The sequence below is a fragment of the Cylas formicarius genome, unplaced genomic scaffold (genome assembly GCF_029955315.1).
Source record: "Cylas formicarius isolate icCylForm1 unplaced genomic scaffold, icCylForm1.1 PGA_scaffold_10__41_contigs__length_53128322, whole genome shotgun sequence".
NCBI classification, from domain to species: domain Eukaryota; kingdom Metazoa; phylum Arthropoda; class Insecta; order Coleoptera; family Brentidae; genus Cylas; species Cylas formicarius.
The window spans coordinates 47645118-47668770 of record NW_026844214.1 but is presented as its reverse complement, the minus strand read 5'-3'; the positions used below and the strand labels follow the sequence as shown (position 1 = coordinate 47668770).

At 35.9% G+C, this 23653-nt stretch overlaps 1 protein-coding gene across 3 annotated transcripts in view; it reads right to left on the bottom strand.

Moving 5' to 3' along the window:
• The window catches only part of LOC132696374 (semaphorin-1A), a 785898-nt gene that overhangs the window by 86932 nt on the left and 675313 nt on the right, over positions 1-23653 (bottom strand). For all 3 annotated transcript variants that reach the window (XM_060661169.1, XM_060661178.1, XM_060661187.1), the window contains one exon: positions 7475-7583. In XM_060661169.1, the coding sequence (XP_060517152.1) occupies positions 7475-7583 (109 nt within the window). The remainder of the gene's footprint in view (positions 1-7474; positions 7584-23653) is intronic.

Here is a 23653-nt window from a genome sequence, read left to right as displayed (position 1 = left end):
CAAGTCGTGTTCACGATTGATCTACTGTGTCAGGCGACGTCATCGTATATAGTATAAACTCCATGAATCAAATTGACAATCAATGGAAAAACGTAGAAAGTTTCATGCAGTCCGTTCTTACCAAAATCTAATTTTAAATGTCAGCCCTCCAAATCTCTTTGAAAAAATAAAATACCGCACTATTGTCCACACTTTGCATCTTCGATATAGGGATCTTATTTCTCCTGTCCCGCATTGTACAGCATAATAATACATATTTTATATTTTACAAGTTTCATCTGTCAATTTACCTGTAATATTTTTCGCGTGTTTTTTGCGTGTGTCCAATGAAGTTAGCAAATCGATTCTTCCCAGTTTCACTAACGTTCATCACTTGGAGAACAGTTGCGATAATTGAAGTAAACCAACTTTGATTTGTTACTCTTGAAATTTTCGCAAATTTTTTCACGACATGGTTACCACAGAACCATCGCTTTGTAGTTTGGGAATTGGCAAACAGATGCTCGTTTAAAAGATTATAAAACCTGTTTTTTTTTCGAAAGTTGCAACCTTTTTCTCCAGTTACAACCTTTTTAAAATGTTTTGCTTTTCATTCTCTGTGAAGGATTCAATAATGAAATGTCAAAATACCATTTAGAATTTTTGTAGCAAGTGCAATAACAAAAATAAAGTTGAATCGCGCGTGCTTCAATAAGAGATTTTTCTATAACAGGACTTCATGAAATTTGAAAAAGTCATTGTCACAATCCGTTTAAAATTAGTTTCTATCAAAAGAGCGTATTATCCAACTGCTATTGTAATGGCCCAGGCAATATTCAAATATCGCGATATGCATTCTTGCTACGAAAGAGCAAATGGAAATGCAGAACAAGCATAATGGCTTTATATCGAGCCTTAGAAACGTTCCATCTGCTAAGACATTCATCAACATACACACAAGACTTGATGATAATAGGAATAAAGGAAGACTAAGGTATAAAAGAACTACTGCAAGAGAAGAAAGAATACTTCAAAATATACGAGGCAACGAGTCCAAGAAAATTTGCTGTTCAGGAAAGAATTGCTCGTTCTACAGCTTGGGAAATTTTGCATTAAAATGATCTTCGGCCATTTCATGTTCAAAGGATTCAAGCACTGTATGAGGGCCATGAGGAATTGAGAGTAACTTTATTTCAGGAAAAATTCAAAAATACCCGCAATTCTTAAATGTAGTTTTGTTCACTGACGAAGCTGCACTCAGTCGTGATGGTATTGTAAATTTTAGAAATATGCATCAGTGGAACATTGAAAACCCACATGCAAAAATTGAAGGGAAACATTAGCGCTGGTTTTCTTTAAATGTATGGGCAGGGTTTATGGGAGATCATTTTATAGGACCTCATTTCTTGAACGGATCGCTTAATGGGGAAATGTTTTTGCAATTTCTCCAAGAAAAACTACCACCTTTGCTGGAATAAGTATCCTTGCAGTGGATACAAAACATGTGATTAATGCAAGATGGCGCTCCACCCAATTTTGCATTGGCTGTGGGAAGATATTTGTAATCAAGCATTTGAACATCGACAGATAGGTCGGGGCGGACCTCTAGCTTGGCCGCCTCGCTCACCAGACCTTAATCCGATGTACTTCTTTTTTTGGAGGCACGTAAAGTCTTTAGTGTATGAAACACATAACAGATATCAATGATCAACGACAAACAAATAAAAAATGGTTGCGAAATCATTAGAATTAGGTTAGAAATGAACGGTGGGCGTTTTAAAAATGAATTATACTTAGCGTTGTATACTGTTTAATTCCCAATTACTATTATTAAAAATGTATTTATATTACTTCAATTAAACAGTGTTATTGCATTGACTTATGCCATTTTTTCGGTATTTTAATTTCTGTCTTGAAAAATGTAGTGCACGTCGCCTTCAGGTTAACAATGCTGGCCTGTATTGTTTGCGTAGCAGAAATGCATGTCGCGATATGTAGTATTATCTTCCAGTAAATTAGAAGTGCGGTGTATTCGGGCCGAGAATAAAAAAGTTGATTTGTGGCTAAACGACAACACTTATCGACTTAAAACAAAAGTAACAAATTTTGAGGATTTGTGATTGTGCATTAAGGCAAACTATTCTATTTTGAAAAGTCGATCTAATTAAATAAAAGAGGGAGAAAATTTAAAAAAATGTTCTAGGTAAAGTGCCCTCTGGTGGCAGATTTCTGAAACACGTTTGTTTTGTCACGACGACTTCTACTAAATCAGGGCTGTGTGTAAAATTCCGCCCACTGCGATAAAAAAAAAATAAAAAAAAAGAATTTTGACAAGCTATAACTCGGAAAATATTACGATTTTGAATTTTTGTTACATGACTTACTAACATTATTTTACCACGTTGAATCTTTTCTCCAAGTTTCTGAACCCAATATCCGAACGCCCTATTTATAAGGTAGCCTGACCAAGTTTTGCCCCTAAAACTAGTTAAATAAATCTCCCATAATCTACCGACTATTTGCTCTACGCGGTTTCACCCATCCGGCGCCCGCCGTTTCGCAAAATTCCGTTAGAAATCAGAAATTCGTTCCTGCTGTGCTGATTAGTTTTAGATTTAAGCCGGTTTATCCTCGCCGCTGTTTCATTATACTTAAATTTAATTTGAATATCCGGAGGCATCGGGGGCCAACGTTTAGAAGAAATAATACAATTTGCGGCGGGACCAACTAAATTTAAATAAGAATTAGCGATGCTCTAATTACCGTTTGGCCGCTCTACAAGGCGAAGATAGAAACGCGAAACCAACTCGCGTCGTATCGATTTCTTAACGACCGGGGCGGCTTATTCCGGATCCCCGGATTAACTAAGAAGTTAATCGTTCCGGAGAGATATTAGATGTAAAGTAAGCCTCGCTTATCGATATTTATAGTGGAAGTATCACGAATACTTTTGATTGGGTCAACGAAGCAAAGGGAGACCATTTTCCACGTATAATTTATGTAGCATACTCTTGTTTTTCATAATAATAATAATAACCTTTATTGAGATATTTTAAATTATTCCACAAGATTTGGACAAAATTATCTAATACCAACCAAACGGTGAAGTCTAGCTTAAGATCTTGATCTCAGCTACTCAACATTAACCGAATATTACAATAATAATGAAACAACAGGCTATACTAATAATGATAAGAGAATAAAAATTAATTATTGGTAAAATGCTAATTTGTTTAGGACAGAGACTTTTGTAATTCCAATAAGTGGACCTTAAATTTTTTCCTAAATACTAGAACTGAGCTGGATTCAGAATATTTATTAAAACTATTAGAAAGCTTAATGGCACTATAGCTAGAGCAGCGTTCAAATTCACATATCCAGAATGTTCGTCGTCGTCCTTAGAGAAGCATTGTGAATTTCATACCGAAACACTAGAAAATCTTTCAGGTATGTTGGTAAAGAATATTTCATGACCTTAAATACTGGGTGCGGCAGCATAACTTCCTTTTTTTAAATGCGCGCCATTCAGTTAGTTGATGTCATAGTGGGGCGCTAGTGGTCTCGTTCAAGAGGGGGTACTGTAAAGTTTTGTCCCGACACGGTTCAGTCGCCATCATGCGTTGGAATAGTGAGGAGCGTGCCTTTGCCGTTGAGGCCTACTTTTCAAGCGGTTGTTCGGTTGTTGCAACACAGCGTGCATTTCGGAATCGCTTTAATTTAGCCCCGTTGGCTCCCGTCCCGGACCGCAAATCAATTGTTACATGGGTCACTACATTCAGACAAACTGCAAGTGCGACAAAACGAAGAACTGGAGTCCCTCGGCCCGTTAGATCACCTGAGAACATTGAAGCAGTGAGAGCTTCAATGTTGCGATCACCACGGCGTTCTGCGCGCAAACACGCATCTGCCCTTGGACTATCCGATCGTTCTGTGAGAAGAATTCTTCGTGATGATCTTCATTTTCATCCCTATAAGATGGCGATAGTGCAGGAACTTACAGAACGTGACTTCAATTGTCGGATGAATGCGTGTGAGCTTCTTCTTGATGTCGTTCCCGAGGGTGCTATTGTTTTTTTTAGCGATGAAGCCCATTTTCATTTATGTGGGTCGGTTAACAAACAAAACATGCGCTACTGGGCTGACACCAACCCTCGACAATTGCATCAAAGGCCTTTGCATTCACCCAAAGTCACAGTGTGGTGTGCAATTTCCTCAGCTGGAATTATTGGTCCCTGGTTTTTTGAGGAAAATGAGGTTACACTGACAGTGAATTCGGACCGGTATGTAAACATGCTACAGAATTTTTTTTTCCCACGGCTAGAAGAGTTGGATTTGGGGGACACTTGGTTCCAACAAGACGGTGCAACAGCACACACTTCAAGAGCATCGATGGCTGTTTTGAGGGAACACTTTCCTGAGCGCCTTATCTCAATTAGAGGCGATTTGGAATGGCCGGCACGCTCTCCCGATCTGTCCCCTTGTGATTTTTTTCTATGGGGTTTTTTGAAATCCCTGGTTTATGTGAACCGTCCAAGAACCCTACAAGATTTGAAGACCAACATCGAAGAAGAAATTGCCAACATAACACCAGCTATGCTAACAAGAGTCATGACAAACGCCAGATATCGGTTTACGCAATGTATGGAGAATGAGGGACGTCACCTAACAGATTTGATCTTCAAAACAATGTAAATAAAAACTTTAGACATGTACCTACATTATAAAAAATAAATAAAGATTTTCCGATGCACACAATAGTTTTTATTGAGTTTTGAAAAAAGGAAGTTATGCTGCCGCACCCTGTACAACAATTGCGAGTAAAAATTGAAACGGATACGAGATTAGCACCAAAATTTCCCGGCCTGACATAGATGCAGCTCCAGTGTCACGATAAAACTTTGTCTTCTTTTAAATATATATCCTAGTAGGCTGCGAAAAAAAAATGAAATCTTGCGTCCAATAGTTTTTTATTGACAGCATTTTTAACAAGACGTGTCCGAAAAAATGTCGCAAATAACGCAAATTGAGTATAGAGCAATCATAAAGTTTTTGACAAAAGAAGGGTTAGCACCTAAAATTATTAAAGAAAGGCTGGATGGTGTGTACGTCCAAAGTTCTCCTTCGTATTCTGTAGTCAAAGAATGGCCAAAACGTTTTCCAATGGGGCAGGAGTACCTTGAAGAAGGAGTAAAGTGGAGGCCATAACGGAAGATATTGTTGCGATTGTGGAAGAGGTGGTATTGAGTGATCGACGTTTAAAGGTCAAGGAAATCTCAGAAATTACTAAGCTTCATTACTATTTACTACTTACTAAGATCATTTAGGTATGCATAAGGTTAGTGCAAGATGGGTTCCTAAAAACCTTTGGGCTATTCAAAAACAACGCCGTGTCGAGTGTGCGGGGTCTTTTTTGGAACTCTGTGGGTAGGAACCGAAGCATGTGCTAGAAACTATTGTGACGAAACTATGGTTCTCTATTATAAACCTCTATCCAAAAAAAGAATCAATGGAGTGGCGTCGTAAGGGTGAAGCACCTCCAAGGAGATTCAGAGTCTGCCAGTCAACAAAAAAGGTGATGGCCACAATCTTTTGGGATTTTGAAGGAATTCTTTTGATAGATTTTAAAGAACTAATACCACTGTTAATGGTAAATATTACGCAACATTATTACATAAATTGCGAGACTGCATACGTGTAAAACGTTGAGGAAAACTGAAAAGAGGCGTGCGTCTTCTTTACGATAATGCACCTGTTCATGCTGCTGGTGTTGCACAAGCTGCCATTTTAGAGTGTGGGTTCCCACAGATAGATCATCCTCTCTATAGTCCAGATATGGCCCAAAGCGACTATTGTTTGGATATTTGAAAAAGGCCTTACGTGGATGGCGGTTTAACGACGAAGTTGAGTTAAAAGAGGCTGATTTAGTTGTTAATAAAGAGATGTGATAAGTGTGTTGAAGTTAAGGGGGATTATATTGAAAAATAATAAAACATTGTTACTCTACTTTGTTTCTTTCATATTCAGGCCGGGAAATTTTGGTGCTGCTAATTTTAAGCCATGTAACGGTTAAGAATGGATAGTATAATGGAAGACAGAATATAACTTTAGAAAGGATACATGGCTCAGAGCGTTTTTTTGGTACTTTAAAGTTCAATATATGTTTATTTGCATGTAGCGCTTTGAGGGATATATACGTCTTGTTCCATAAATTAGAAATGTGGCCACTATATCTCAGTTGACCATCCATTATCACTCCCAAGTTTTTTGCTTCATTTGTAAATTTAAGATCTTCATTTTCCAATTGAATTTTAATATGATTACGCAAAAAATTACAGCTTCCAGGGGGAGCAAAAAAATAAAAAACATTACTATAGAAAGAAAGTGAATCGAAACCCAGAGAATTCAAATTTTAATTTTTATTTGGTTCGATATGTTACGTATATTCTGTGTTAGTGTACGGCGTAAAGGTTGGGAACCTTAAGATTAATACTATAAACCGATTTGAAGCGCTTCAAATGTGGTTATTCAGAAGACTACTGAGAACATTACGGAAAGAGCATACAACAAACATTGAAGTTCTGAGACGTATGAATAATTAAAAGAAGAAAAGTAGGTTATCTGGAACACGAATACGAATTCCTGAAGCTAATTATGGAAGGAAAGATTGAGAAAAAACCCCGCATCGGAAGGAAAAAGTACGCATGCCTTAAAAATGTTACCAACATCCATTAAATGAATATGGCACCTTAAGAAGAAGAAGATTGCATATGAAGGCGAAATGAAAACTGAAGCAGAATTTTGTAATTTGTTCAACGCAGAGAGATCTATACGAGATCCACAGTTTGTTAAATTAAGAGAAACAAATAAAATATTTCATGAGGTGTTGAAAATGTCCACCATTAACTTCTTGACAATATGTTAAAATATTATTCAGGATATTTTCATTAATTTGCCCGATTTCGTATCTAATCATCTAAATTTTGTGGTTTTTCCTTATACGCTTGTGATTAAAGAAGGCCTTGTTGGATAAATTTGAAGCACTTGCTTCCCTACCGAACAATCATATGCTCCAGCACGATGCTTCAGTATCAAAACAGCGTAAGAGGAATTATCGGAATTCGCCAAATTATTGCATCGAAAATAATTGCTGATGCAAAAAAGAGAGTCTAAAGAAAACCTTTGGGTCAAGTTTCGGCTATAATATTAAAATATACACTTACCTTAGTACAAAAATAACCACAACAAACTTGAAAAATGAAGTAAGTTTCAATTGATTGATTGATTGATTGAGATAGTGTTACCACTGTTTTCTCTTTAGCATTTTTTATGGTGGGTCCTTGTGAGTTTTCTAGCAAGATCTTACCATCTAAGTAAGCAAACAATAATTATCAAATTGTGTTTGGTTCTCTTGTTATCAGAATCAGAATATTGATAATTTATTTATATAATAATAAAAAATATTTACTCAGTTGGTATAAATGCGTTCAGAGCTTACCTCATCTTTCCCTTTCATCACACACATTCTTGCGTCGTGCTCATTAGAATACCACATCAGTCTCTGCTGCTCTCCTAGATCCGACAAGGTCAGGTTATACACCAAATTTCTGTAACAAAAGATTGTGTTAATATTTATCGTCGTATTCCTTTTTGAGTTTTAAACAGAATTGCTTTATGCTAAACAAGGTAGACAACTTGAAGGTTATATTGTAAAGTGATAGCGGCGTTACTACAGGTAGTTTACTAGAATAATAAATATAATAATATTGATTCATGATAATAATTAACATTCTCAGAAACAAATGCATACCTTGGAGCAAGTAAATCGTTGGAGGGCTGGAAAATGATTAAAAACCTGAAATCTGAGCATAAACTGACCCACGCCGTTGCCTTTAATAGATATAGGAGCATGCAATCGGCATTATCAATGGAAACTGATAGAACATCGTGACAAATATCTCTTACGATAAGTAAGGGGTGTTTTTTTTTCGATGTATAGAACTCTAAGTTGCAATAAAACAACGATGGATTAATCGATTGACATGAATTTTATTTATCCGAAAGATAATCTTGTGACATTACATTGTAAATATGATTTCTGGCATATGACCGCCACGGCTGGCGCGGATGTAGTCCAATCTGGACGTGTAATTTTCGATGTTGTCTTCCAAATTGTCAAGCGTTTGTGGCTTATCCGCATAGACCAATGACTTTACATAGCCCCACAGAAAGTAGTCTAGCGGTGTTAAATCACAAGGTCTTGGAGGCTAATTCACAGGTCCAAAACGTTAAATTAGGCGGTCACCAAACGTGTCTTTCAATAAATCGATTGTGGAACGAGCTGTGTGATATATTACGATTTCTTGTTGAAACCACATCTTCTGGACATCATGGTTATTCAATTCAGGAATGAAAAAGGTAGTAATCATAGTTCTATACCGATCACCATTGACTGTAACGTTCTGACCAATGATTCCACCAACCCATAAAGCGCACCAAACAGTCAGTTTTTCTGGATGTAACGATGTTTCGACATACACTTGAGGATTAGCTTCGCTCCAAATGCGGCAGTTTTGTTTATTGACGTAGCCATTCAACCAGAAGTGCGCTTCATCGCTAAACAAAATTCGCTTGTGAAAATCGGGAACAACGGCAATCTCGTTTAGGATCCATTCGACGAATCTACGCCTTACTTGATGATCGTTTGGTTTCAATTCTTGCACGAGTTGGATTTTGTGAGCACGTAAACCAAGATCCTTCCGCAAAATCTTCCATAAAGTGGATGGACACAGATCCAATTCCTATGCTCGACTGCTTATGGACTCATTCGGGTCTTCCTCAATGCTACGCTCTACTCCATGGTTAATCGAATTAACTGCTGTGATGGACGATTTTGTCGACGATAAAATGGACGTAGTGCGCGATATGTATTCCGCACAGAACCATTATTTTCGAAATAAAATTGCAAGCGTTGTTCAGGCATGAGTCTATTCATGGTGAATTGCCAAACCAAGCTAATAAATCACTTGGCAGCTGTTAAATCGGTCGCCATCTTGGACAGTAATGCCAACTTAAAGTTCAATACATCGAAAAAAAAACACTATATAGTGTGAAATGATGCGAACAGCCCGCAAACCTATAGTCGTACAGAGGGAATACCTACAGAATTGTTGAAATGTGCTTGGACAAATCTCATAGATTAGAAATAGTGACAATTTTCCAAAAGAAATGCTTACCTTAATAGAAGCAAATAAACTACAACAATAAACTAATGAAAGTTAGATATTACACGTTATGACGTTTTATGATAACAATAAGTTTGCAGCAAACATTGTTGGAGTATAAAATAACAACATTACAAAACACAAAAAACTACATTATTAAGAAAAAGAAAGAAAAACTAAAGGTAATTCTCAAATTGATGACAATTTTTTCTAATGCAAAATTGGCACATTGTTATAAGGCTATCATTGGTCTAATTCGTAGATTTCGAAGGGCTGAACGAATTGCCCCTAGAAGTTCTGCTATGCAGTCATATTGCGTATTATGTATTTCATAGACCCATTAAAAAAATCGAAAATTGAGAGATCGGGATATTTGTGAAGGCCACCTAACGGGTCCGTTGGCACGCATCCATCTATTAGTAGATTCTTAAGAAATTGTCTAAAGAGTCTGTAGATAAACAGCATTATATTCGACCAATGAAATATTTTTTCTTCAAGGATTTTTAGGTATTTACGTGCTGTCAGGCTTTCTTAAAAAATATAAACTATCTGTTTGCCCAAAATAAAACATGACACTTCAGGTTGTTGCAAATACGGCTGGCAAAACTGAAAAAAAAATTGAGCATTAAACACTATCTTGGGCATGAACAACATAAATAAAGACAGAAAACATCCGTTATATAAGAACATATTTATACGTATCGATAAAACAACAGAAGTTAAACTAGATTCCACTGACATGGGACTCTTGAAGATCGGCGGGGACATCTAGACTTGAAAGAATAATAAACGAGAGGATTAGGAGGACCATGAATGTACAGAGCCATCATTAAAGATATCCAAGAACTTCAGCTAAAATGGTATGGTCCCTGACCAAAGAATATCCAAAAAGATACTGATCTGGAGATCTCGGGCAAACAGAGAACAGGGAAGGCCTAAGATTGCGCATTTACAATTCATTAGAATTTTAATTGTTCTAATAAACATTTAATACAAAAATACAATAAATGTAACTTGTAACTTTTAGTCATCGTGTTCACGAGTAGTATAATAAGAAGCTCTATAGCCAATCATCCTGTTGGCTTCTTCAGAGCTTGACTGAAACTGTTCAGTTTCAGTCAAGCTCTGAAGAAGCCAACAGTATGATTGGCGAAACGTCAGCAACTTCGACTAAGCAAAAACCGACGCAGGAGGAATCCAAAAGTTTTGTCAAAAACATTACAGTAGCCTGTGGAAGTTTCTTTGAAAAATTGAACCGACCCCGTAGCTTTTTAGCTTTGTTTTGGAAGCACCGATTAAAATTTGCGATTTTTCTGATATAATTCCACCATTTAAGATAAAGTTATTCATTAAAACATTGCTCGTAGCGGAAGAATTTTTAAGACAACGAAAGAACTATCTCGCCTCAAGGAAATCTTTTTAATCGTTTTCGTTTTCGGAAGAAAGAAGTAAATTAATATTTGCCTTTTCGCATATTGCATTGCTTTTCCTGTTACAAACAGTTTTCAGAAATTATTTTTTAAAATCCGATTCTCAGAATTCGTCCACAACAAAAGTTTAAATTTCCGACAAAATAATGGCGATTCTTCGAAGTCTGAAAGAGTTTTTATTTCCACAAAAATCCGATAAAATGGATGGAATGCTTGAATTATTTCTGCGAATTTGCTGGTGTGGGTAGATTGGAATATGAGGAAATGAAATTTCCGTGCCGACGTAATATTATAAAAAGACCCTTTCCAACAATTTACAGGGTTTATTCAAAAAGAGAACATAAGTAAACTTTTCAAAGAAACTTCCACAGGCCACTGTTTGGAAATCTTGTGGCGTTTCGTCAATTATACTGTTGCCTTGTTCAAAATTCAGTTGAAACAGGATGAAAATGTCAGCAAGTTGTATGCATCACCAACCAACGGAGGAGAACTCCAGAAGACTTGTAAATAGCATTACAGTAGTCTGTAGAAGTTTGTTTTTTCATATAGTCGGGAAAATGCCATCAAATTCTCTTTCTATAGGTGGTGGTGGTGCAGATTTCAGTAGAAAGAGTGTCTAACTTCTGCGTCCACCGTCTAAACGATAAACGCCATCTTGAGATATTAACATCTCTAAAATGCAGACTTCTAACTAGGTACCTATAAAGGGAGTATCAACAATGAACTATAAAGGCTGAAAGCAGGACATGTTGGGAGTAAAATGAAATTGGGATCCATTATCAATGTTACCACAATCCACAATTTTTATTTTAGATTTTGAAAAAGAAAATCAAGTTCAATACAATTTGATGTGTAGCTTGAGTATTACGTTACACCCCGATAGTGTTTTTACTAGACTGGCTGGCTTCCATTAGCCTTGTCGTCCAGTAAAATGGCACTTTCGGGATTTGTTACGTGTTACTATTAGATACAGTTTAACTCAAAAATATGTATGATATTTTAGAAAATATATTATTTATTACTATTGGATCGGTTCGTTCCAAAAGGCAGTCGTATTTTTTAGTATTTCTGTTATCGAATTGCCAAAATATGCTTCCTGTCGCCATAGGCCCCGAACCCAATTTGTCAAAATGTAATAAATCGCGCAAATTTTACCGTGTTAATTAAAAATCGTCGTCCGTGCGCTAAATTTAATTTTGCACATTCCAAAATCGATAAACTTAATAAACTAAATCTGTTGTTATCGAATAACGTCGATGCATATATTCCTATGGCGATAAATCAGATAAATTTTGAGAGCTTTCATAAAAAAATGTTTGCCCGCGCCGACCGGACGCTCTCGCACACGCCATTATTGAAAACACTATGGCATTGGAATATCGTTGATGTTCATAATTTTAAATTGTTGTACGGGATTAATGGCCGGAAAAAACGTCTACCGAAACCATATTTATGTATTTATATTTAATCTATTTCCCTGTTTTTCGATTAATTTAAAATCAAGTAATTTTATTTGTTTCAATTATTTCGTGCAATCCTCGTTAAACAGCTGAAGGTTTTTGATGTTTTTGTATTCTTGTTTTGTTTGCTGTTTTCGAAAATACGGAGAACTTTATTTTCAACCCTAAGTGTTTCCAACATCCGAATAATGAGAGAGTAGATTTTCAACGAGCCGGTAGATACAGATATATGGTTTTCAAAACATTGAAAGTCAACCGGAACAAAATTTAACAGAATTTATAGACATAAAAAAAAGTTAGACATAAAACTTGTAGAGTCTTAATGTGTATAAAAAGAAAGGTAATTTTAAGTTGATCTCAAAACATATATAACGTGCTATAGTTATTTTGGCATCACAATGGAGCACGGTCTACTTTCAACATTATTATTGTTCAATATTCGATATAAGAATAATGTTTTCACGAAAAATTCAAAATATTTGTTGAAAAAATGATAAAGATAAATTGTTGAGAAAAACTGGCCATTGCGATTTACTTAATGAATTAAACACATTTTCATGTGACCAACATAGGTTTGTTTTTTTAACCAAATAACATTAAAAAAAATAGAAATGCGTGAGAACAAAAAATAAATTCCACCCATTTAAATTTACCAAAATTCAGCATTTGACTAAAGAAAACAAGACTCAGCGGTAAGCATTTTGTAGACACAGCTATATTGCAAATATTGGCCAATGATCGATTAAAGGATAAGCACAGAAAGGAATATCGATAAATTCTTATTAGAAGCACCAGCAAATGAGGTAAACGGTATTTGAATCGCCAGTGGAGCGCGTGTTCAATAAAAGAGGTAAAATATCCCAAAACATACGATTAAAGTAAAGTAAGCAAATTAATATAGAATTTTTTATTTATATATACTGTTTAATGAGATCGAAGCTAAAGGAGGGACATAAACATTGTCTCGGATGACTGATTCCCATATTGGTGAAAAAATAAAGACCTGACTAGTAATTAATGTCGTTAGGTTGTTTACTGATAGGGGATTTCACTTCTTAATATGAGTCGTGTGCCATAGCCCAGGGGATTGGTCGTCACTTTAGGATTGTTAGCCTATTAATTGATGCTTTGAGTTTTGAGATATCACCCATCATCAACAACATCGGCCCTTCTCACAAATAATTTGCACATTACGAGATATTAAACTTTCCATGACAAAGTATACTTCACTTGCACTGTTAGTTTTTCCTTACACTCAGAACATTACTGAGCACATATAAAAAGTTTTTAATAAATATATTGTTAAAACCAGATTTAAATTCGTCGGAAAATCTTTTAACATTTTCTAGCCGTCACAGCATTCCAGGTATTAGGAGAACAATAAATTTGAAGTTGCTTGTATCGATTTAATAGTCAAAACTTAAACGTTTCTAAATCATTTATTACATTTATTTCAAACGAACATCCTTCAAAATATTCCGTTGGAGATTATATAGATCTGGGAAACAAAATGTTGAGCGAAAGTCCCTCGTTTCTTGCCCATTATTATTGTTTCTATAAAATAATTTCCATATTAGAAATATTAAGCTTTCTATTACAAGATAAACTCACAACCTCACAAAGAAAATGAGTCCGAAAGCAATGCCACACTCGCCATTGTTATACCTTTCTTACATTCGAAACCTTACTGACCACTTCCCAAAAGTGCTTATTAAAGATAATGTTCAAATCAGATTTAGTACCTGGCCAAAAATCTTTGAACATCTTAGATCCGTTAAAGACAAATTTCGTGTGCGACACCTAGAGTTACATTAAGGATACCATAAATTGGGAGTTATCTGTAGCCATTTAGTAGTCAAAACTTATGTTTCTAATTGACCTCAAATCATTTAAATTTATCTCAAACGGCGGTCCTCAAAATTTTCTGTTAGAAGCTACGTCGATCCGCGAAACAAAATGTCGACACAACGTCCCTCGTTTATTGCCTAGTGTGCTCGCTTCTGTGAAATGATTTCCACATTAAGATATCTTGAGCGTTTCACCACAAAATACACTTCAACAAAACTTTCTAATGAAAATGAGTGCATAAATAACCCCGCACTTGCCACTTTTGGTCCTTGCTTACATTCAAAACATTACGGAACATATGAAAAGTTCTTAAGAAACCAGATGTAACATCCAGAAATCTTTCAACATTTTTGACCCGTCAAAGACAAAATTCGGTTTCAGACACAGCATATCATCCATTAAAAATGCGGTTAATTGGGAGTGGTTTGTAGCCGCTTAGTAGTCAAAACTGAAAAGTTTGAAATGAGAAATGAGTCCGCAAGCAACCCTACACTCGCCACTGTTTGAGTTTCCTTACATTCAAAACATTACTAACCACATATCAAAAGTTCACAAGAAATACACTGTTACAACCAGATTTGTCCAAAAATCTCTCACTATCTTCAAGCCGTGAAAGACAAAATTCCGTTTGAGTCACCAACAATCCATGCATTTAGAAGTCCCAACAAAAAAAAAAACATTTGGCCCGAAATTATTAAAAAAATTTCGCGAAACAGAATGTCGACAGAACGTGTCGCGTTTATTACCTATTAATAATAAATTTCACATTAAGCGATAATAAGCGGTCCATCACAAAATACACTTCACCAAAACCGCCCAAAAGATATGAGTCCGAAGGCAACCCCACACTTGCCATAGTTTACATTCAAACATCCAATGTTCTGAAGAATTATACTGTTAGAGCCAGTAAATATTTATAGGGAACAATTTTGTGGTATTTTTTCGCAACATCTCTAGGGGGTTTACTCAGACCTAAACCAAACCCTTCTACAGCCAACGATATATGCTGTTCATTTTCAACTTCATTTTTCAGAAACAACATGAGACTTTTCAGGCGATTTTCTAGACTTGATTCTCCGCTACTTCCACTGACATCCAAAGATGGCACACGTTGCCAAACACGAAGAAAGTCTGGTGGAAAACACGATTCAATAAGTGGAAATAACATAGCCGCGTACTTATCCGCCGTAATACCCAGTGATTCAAGGCACGCAATTGAGTCTCTATCTTGTCGTATAGCATCGAGAGCTCAATTCTTTCACTTGAAATAGCGTTACTTATAATTAATTTTAACAACTCGCGTACGTAAACTTCAATTTGAAGATCGTCTCTACCAAATCGCGAATTTAAACAGTCTACAATCTTCGAATAGCTACTACCAATCGCGAGACAACTGTCCACTAATTGTCTTGCCCGGCTTCCCGGAACTGTGGCCTGGATTAAATATTCGACCTTATCACTTAAATCTAAATCAAGATCGTCGTCAATTTTCTTAAATTGAGACCAAAACGGAAGCCAGTCTTTAATTGTACCAACAAACTTTTTAAATTCTAGCACCGGTGACTTAAACTTACGCTTACCTCATCAGCCAACGCGGGTGGCTTGAAAAACTCCTCACAGCGCACACACAAATCACAAAACTTATGTGCGTAGGTTGCATTACTTTCAGCTTCTGCCACCAAATCTTTTTCACTAGCGTCTTCTCCCAGCATGGTATTGTAAATGTCCTCATCCAGTTTTTTGAGAGTTTCATGTTTTTGCTGGAGAATGTTCCAAGAAACCTGCACTAGCCGACGTTCGACTTCGGTTTTAGATAGCAAATCTAAAAGCTCATTTGCTACCTTCGTAAAGGAAGTGCGTAGTAAAACACATCTATTTAACTCAATACCTACTTCAAAAGCCACTTAAACCGTGCCCTAGGAGGAACCCTTGTCTTCGGTCATAAATTAATAGACAAGTGTTCGCCAGGCCGATCGTTACCATCAGTAAAATCATAAAATTTTACTTTTGAATAGGATTGAGAAAAAACGTGCATCTTAAAGTGAAATTCCCCTTATTCTAAAAAATACAATAAAATTGTTCCCTATAAATATTTACTGGCTCTAACATATACAGTTAAAATCGGATTTAAGGCTTATCCAACATAAGGGTTGCTTGTAGCCATTTAGTTGGCAAAACTTATAGGTTTCTATTTGACTTCAAATCAATTAAATTTATCTCAAGTGGAAGTTCCTCCGTTGGAGACCATATCGATCAGCGAAACAGAGTATCGAGCAAACGTCCTTCGTATGTTGTAATTGCGCTCAACCTCAAAATACACGTCATCACAACCTCTCAAACGAAATGAATCGGAAAGGAACCCCACACTTACCACTGTTCGACCCTCCTTACATTCAAAATCTTACTGATTACACACCAAAAGTTCTGAAGAACCATAATGTTAAATCCGATTTAAGACTTGCCCAAAAATCTCTCAACAAATTCGATCCGTTAAAAACAAAATTCCGTTTGACTCAGTAATAGTTTACAGCATTCCATATAATTAATAGAAACAATTTTCGCCCATTAACGATGCGATTAAATAGGTGTTACTTGAATCAATTTAGTTGTTAAAACTTATAGGTTTCTATTTGACCCCAAATCATTTAAATTTATCTCGAACGGACGTTCTTCAAAATTTTCCGTTGGAAGCCATATCGATCCGCGAAACAGAATGTCGAGCGACCGTTCCGCGTTTATTGCCGACTCACTGAGATATTTTGCATGCTCTACGATTTTTATTGTGCCGAATCGTCGCCCGGAAAGACCATAAAAACCATCGGAGGACCATAACCGAGACCTCGTCTAGCGGGAAGATACCCCGATTCAGTGTTTTTTAAAAGGAGGACCTTTTCCCGGTAATAATCGATATCGATCGGACGAGGCGAACGGAAATTTTATCGTCGAGAAACGAGAAAAGAAAGTTCGAGTGCGTGACAAACAGCCATTGTCCGGGGTAAGCCGTAATAACTCGTTTTTGTCGCTCGAGAGGGGATCCTTCTACAGCTCTCTCACGGTCGACGTCCCTATTTACCGGTGGGATAAAAAAAAAACCTTTTAATGTAGTTAGGACCCGACGAGCACTTTGCCCACGAAATATCAAGAACGTATGGGTTTTTATATGCCTTTCGCCTTTTACGTATTGTCCGGACAGAGGCTCTAATGAGGTGGCCGCTGCGATTTACTAATTTGGGTAATTACGACTTTGTCTTTTCGATGGGCTGTTTAAAGTTAGTCGGGACTTATGCTTTTCTACTCGGTTCCGGGTGAGTTATTAATGAACATGTGGAGTGCTTCCGTTCCGTCCCATATTTTTTTTTTCGACAAAAAAAGTTCACGGATTGATAACAATATGTGAAGTGACCCTTTTTTTGTATTTTTCTGTTACACCACCTGCGAAATTGATGACAAAAAATCGACCACTGTATTCACATTAGTCATGAACTGATAACTACGTTTTTAATATTGAGTCTAATATTTAAGTTTAAAAAAAAAATGGATTTTGTTAGTTGGCAATGACAGGTTTGCATTATTATATTTCTTTCTGGTCAAAACTATTTATTAACATCTACTACTTATAGATTTACAGAAAAAAGTCATTAATTTTTTCAGACCAACTTCTACAAACAACTGTAATACTATTTACAAATCTTCTGGATTCTCTCAGCTTAACTCAGATCTCTCAGATGACTTATTCCCATAGTGGTGAAAGGTAAAGACCTGAATCGCGGTTAAGATTGTTTGGTTGTTGGGACAGAATTCAATATATGCACGAATTTTAGTTTTATCGAGTAAAATTTGATGTTCGGATTCGTGATTGTGTTCGACGACTGTTGATCAGTTAATTTGTCGTAGTCTTAGGGCTGTTTCATGTTCTTTGAGCCTAGTTAATATTTTTCATCCGGTCTCTAATACATTCTTTGCCACATATGCATGAAATGCTGTAAACTAGAGATATCTCAAATCTTTTGTCTTTAACAGATCGAAGATGTTAAGATATTTTTGGACAAGTAGTAAATCTAGTTTTGACGTAATATTTCTTAAGAACTTTTGATATGCGGTCAGTGATGTTTTGAATGTAAGGAAGGACAACAGTGGCAAGTGTGGGGTTGCTTTAGGACTCATTGTCTTTGGAAGGTTGTGGTATTGTGTGATGGAATTTTGAGATAGTTTTACGGCTCTGCGGACAAAAGAGTTGATAACCGATGATTTTTGGGTCGGATATGACAATGCATTAAGGTCTTGGTCTGTGCGCGTAGGTTTTCTGTAAAGAGAATGGCCCAATGGCCAATTAGTACTGCAAGCATTGAAAAGATCAAAGAATAAAATGTCTCGAGATCTTAATGGAATACCTAGTCTTTTGATTAAGGATTGTGCAGTTTCCTTGCTAAAACTCTTGTCTTATCTTTTTAATCTTGCACTTGACACACAAATGTAGTACCTTTCCTTTGCTCAATTTACCCCTCAAAAGTTTTCGATAGGCTTGACCGTGATATTTTTCTCTACACAATTGTGGAGATGGGGTACGCCGTATATCTAGTATTGTTCTTTAAGTCGCACTCCAAATATGTGGGAATGTTATTTGCTAACCATATCAATGAAACTTGTAACAGTGAGTCGAAAATCTTAGGATTAATATTTCGGAATTCTAGTGGGTTTACAAGTGAACAGGCACTACTTCAGCTAAGTTCGATCTAAGCGGAAGTAAGGGGTCATTAAATGGTAGCCTATTTTCAATAAAGGTATTATTCAGTTAGAAAAAGTTCAAAGGACATTTTTAAAATTTCTAGGCATTTATGTGTGATGGTATCTTTCCAAGGAAACTCTTTGATCATAATGTTTTCTTAAGGCGATTCGAAATACCGGTTTTAACTAATCAAGCAACTAAGCATCACTTCAATTTTTATTTAAATTATGTAGTTATCTTATAGACTGATTTCAATTGTTATCGCAGATCGGTTTTCACTTTCCTTGGTGGGCAGTCAGAACATTCTTCCTACCAACCCCGTCCACAAATTTTTTGTTAGAAGTCCACTCTTTTAAGCAATGAACGTTGTACGTTGTACTTGTATTCTTATAGATGTCAATGATCTAGCACCGGTCAGTTTACTTTGGCATTAAAAGAGAGATTGTTAAGTTCCAGGTGATCATTTTAGATATTGTAATTTCTTATTTCGGTTATGAGTTTTTTTTTTAATATATAAAGTTCTGTACATGGTTGTTTTTGTTAGGGTTTGTTTTCACTATGTTCTATATTTTTAGTTCTCAATCACTATTCTTAATTTTTATTTGACCTGGTAATAATACTTGGCGAATTAATTGTCTCGTCATTGAATATTATATCGGTTAGACAACAAAGCTTCTTACTATTATTATTATTATTATTATTATTTATTATTACTATTATTATTATTATTATTAAAACTTTCATCCTGACGACGCACAGCGAACAATTAAGTTTTACAATTGATATTTGGCATCATAATAATTAATATTCGCAACCACTGAAATGGAAAAATTTTAAATGCCTATCTTAACACTACAATAATGACTAAATAAATTCGAGGCTAGGATAATTTACTGCAATTGTTAATATGCGAATGGATCGACTTGATTAGTTTTAAACAGATTTTCCTATCGAAAATTAGCAGCACTATCATTAATGTTTATATTCGAGCTTCATATTATTTTAATGAGCTAATTTGTAAAAAGCACTTTACATACCAACGTTATGTTGATCGCTGCGTTTTCAGTACACATGAATTAACAATTACGTAATAATATATGAATTGTTAATGAAAATATGGGTTCGGTTTGGAACCCAATTATTCCGCATTTGTTCGTATTATTCGAACTAAACCAAAAGTGATGCGATTGTGAAATAAATATGTATTTATTAAATTTATTTAGATTTTTTACTACTCAAATATGACGCTCCAGAATTATTACAGAGTTGACACCAGAGAACTGGCGAAGACCAGTACGTCATGACTGAAACTGGATTGCATTCTATTTTATACTTGATATTATTTACTGGCTAAGGGAGCGGAGCTAAAGGCATGAACATTGTCTCGAAAAGACTGATTCTCATTTTGTTTGGAGTTGATTCTTCTTTTGTAGAAGAATTGATTAAAGAATTATAGAATAATATTTGACGTCTGGTTGATATTGTTTCATGTTCTTTTAGCCTGGTCGATATTTTTCGCCCTCTCTGGATAATATAAATATGTTTCAAATGAAATTTTATCTTTGATGGATCGAAGATGTTGAGAGGCTTTTGGACAAGTGGTAATGGTTTTAACATTAAGAACTTTTGATAAGTGCTCAGTAATGTTTTGAATGTAAGGAAGGATGACAGTGGGGTTCCTTTCGGACTCACATTCTTGTGGTGGTTGTGTGTGAAGAGAAGAGCAGATGCTAGACCTTTTAATTCTGTGTGGAGAGAGTTTTACGGCTCTGTGAACAAGAGAGTTGATAACCGATGATTTTTGGGCGGGATGGTGATGTGACAATGCATTAGGTATCGACCTGTGTGCGTAGGTTTTCTGTAAAGTAATTAAACCAAAGTTAGGTGGGATTTTCTATAAACAAGAATATCTAGAACTGGGAGATTATTATTGGTTTCTAATCCAGTGGTAAAATGTGTTAGAGTGTATCTCGATATGATTTTAGATAGTAAGTTTCCAGGGCTTTGTCCTATAAATATGTTTGCGATTGATGACAATGGAGAACCCTTGCTGCTCGTGATATTTATTCATATGTTCTACGCAAGCATTTCGCATTAAAGATTTGACTCGAGATTCTTAATATATACTGCAACTGAAAACAGTAAATGAGTGATGAGTATCTCAGAGTGAGAAATAATAGGGTGGTATGCATTATAATGACTCTTTAGGGATTAAACCTAAAGCCAGTACTTGCCTGTCGACTTCTTATGTTTTTCTTCGAATTTGCGAGGATATAATTACGACATGGATTCGTCTTCAGCGTGGTGCTTAATGATTGCGTCACAATTCACTTCTAATTAAACGCCTGAAATAACGTAATTGTTATTTCTTTACAATACCATATGTTTAAGTTATTTTAGATTAGATTCTTTTAAAAGCACTTTAAATTAATCAATAAAGCCATAATGTATATTAATTTTGGAAATTCCAAGTGTTCGTTAGTAACCAAATTAAACCGCATTAAAATCCGATAGACGAGACAAGATCGAAATTGGGAACATTAGTGAAGAAAACACCTATCCAACAAGCGAAATAATAACATTCAATGAATACAATAAAGCAATTGGGAATTTCAGAAATTGCAGTGGAAAAAAGTTGGAGATTGGTGAAAGAGAATTTCGTTAGATTTTAAGGCATTTTGGTTTTAGTCTTATGACGAAAAATGTCTCAGCGATATTGAAACCAAATATTATTATTAATAAAAGCTCGATTTTATCACAATAACTAAAGCTGTATTTCAGATATGGTTTTTAGATGAGTTTAAATTCAGTTTCACGCAATTCAAATAAACGCTTCGCTTCCAGTAAACAAATTTTGCCGTAATAAATAATTATAATTATGCATTATTCAACTGCACGAAGCCGGTGTCATTTATCTCTAATCGATATCCGATCCCGTGTTATAACGTTCGAGCGCCGATAAGGCAAATTTCATTTCGGAAAGTGCCAAATTCGAATCCAGCTGACGCCGTTCGTGTTAATATACATGCAGGTGACCGTTTCTCATATCCATAAACTGCAGTTTGGTCTGGGAAAAACGACCCGACCCAAAACCTCGTTTATTCGCGAGGTGCCGTCACCATTTTCCCCCCGGAAAACCCTCTTTCGGCGTTTCGGCTCTCTCGTTTATTCATCGTTTAAACGCATTGAATGACGAAACTTGGTGATGAAAATTATACATTGTTTTCTTCTTATCCTTTCTTCCTAAAATGGCAATTGACAGATAGACTGGAAGATGAAGTCCGCCATTCTCTTCATGGTTCTGATGGTCTGTGATCTCCTTCCGACTGAGTTATGTCTTCTTTTTCTACATATGTGTTTTCATGTCGATTGTGCTCATCATTTGTGGCTGTTTTGATATAACCTGCTCTTTTACTTCATTCAACAGCTTTCCACGGTTCGTTATTTCTACTCCCAGGTATTTGAATCGGTTTACCTGTTCGACGATTTTGGAACCGATTTCCAGCTTGCATATTATCCGTTCTTTTTGCTGTCACCAAGCATTTGGTCTTCTCGGTGTAGACAAGCAAAGCTTTAGTGTTAAAAGAATACAGTAGCCTTTGGGGCTTATCTCTATTCTGAAATAAGCAGCAGACGGCATTATCGTATTAAACATGAAGGGGCTGAGTGAATCGTATTGTCTAGTTCCCGTGTTTATTTATTTATGTCTTTTAATTAATCTTCTAATATATTAGGTAAATTAGGCTATGGTTTATATTAAATAAATAAAAAAAATAAATAAAGTCACCATGGTTTGGTGGAAATAACGTCGTCCATGATAACAGTGGGTGTCCCGCAAAGGTCTGTATTAGGGCCAGCACTTTTTCTCTTGTATATGGACAGTTAAGAGATTTTGCGCTGCTCGGACGACTTCGAGAACATATAATTTAAAAAGTTTGCTAATGAGTTTAAGATATCTATGACGGGTAGGTGTGATTGCCGTCTGGAAGGCAAATGCAACGTAGGGAAGGAATATCTTATGCTTGTACTGGGTAGAAGAGTACTTAAGTTAGATAGTATTTTTTTCTTATTTGTTCATAGACTTCTGTAGTCTTGGATAAGTATGGTAAGCCCCATTTAATTTTTTTCTATTTTTTGGTAATTTCCTATGCAAAATGACGATTTTAAAAATAAAGATTATTTATTAATATTGCGTCAATAGCAGATCTAACCTTGCTGTTATATTTTTGGTTTCAGTGACTTCTTTTAGAGCAGTTTTTGGGAAGGCTGTACAAATGCTAACAAATAGTGTTACTCCCTGATAATTATTTGTGTTGTGTTTTTAAATAATAGGTATCGTTATACTATTCTTCCGATTCGTATATATAAACCTCGAAGGACAGAATACCCATGTCGATTATTTCCTATTTATACTTTTCTAATTCGTTGATAACATCACTAATAATCTTGATATAGATCCACGTTGAATAAAACTTTAAATGATTTTTATATTACAACCCACACAAATATTACATTACCGTAATATCTATTTTAACGTCTAAGGAAATTAATGAAATTGAGACACTCAATGTTATTACAGCAATGAGGTCCAGAGCGGATGGTGCTGACGGTATGGGAACAATGGCTTTACAGCTTTGCTGTCCATTCATTCTACCTTTCCTCACTCATATTATTAATTTTTGTATGGTAAACTTAGTCTTTCCGGAATGCTGGAATAGAGGTCTAGTAGCGCCATTGAACAAAATTTCCAACCCCAAAAGTTATAAAGATTTACGCCGAATTAGTGTTTTACCGTGCTTGTCGAAGATACCGGAGAAATGCATAAACATCCAATTATCCGATCATATTAAAAATAACAACATTCTTCCTGAAACTCACTCAGGCTTCAGAAAAAATCATAATTGCGCTCCAGCACTGGCTAATGTAACAGACGATATATTGAGGCCAGCAGACGAGGGTAATCTGACGATGATGGCTTTATTAGATTTC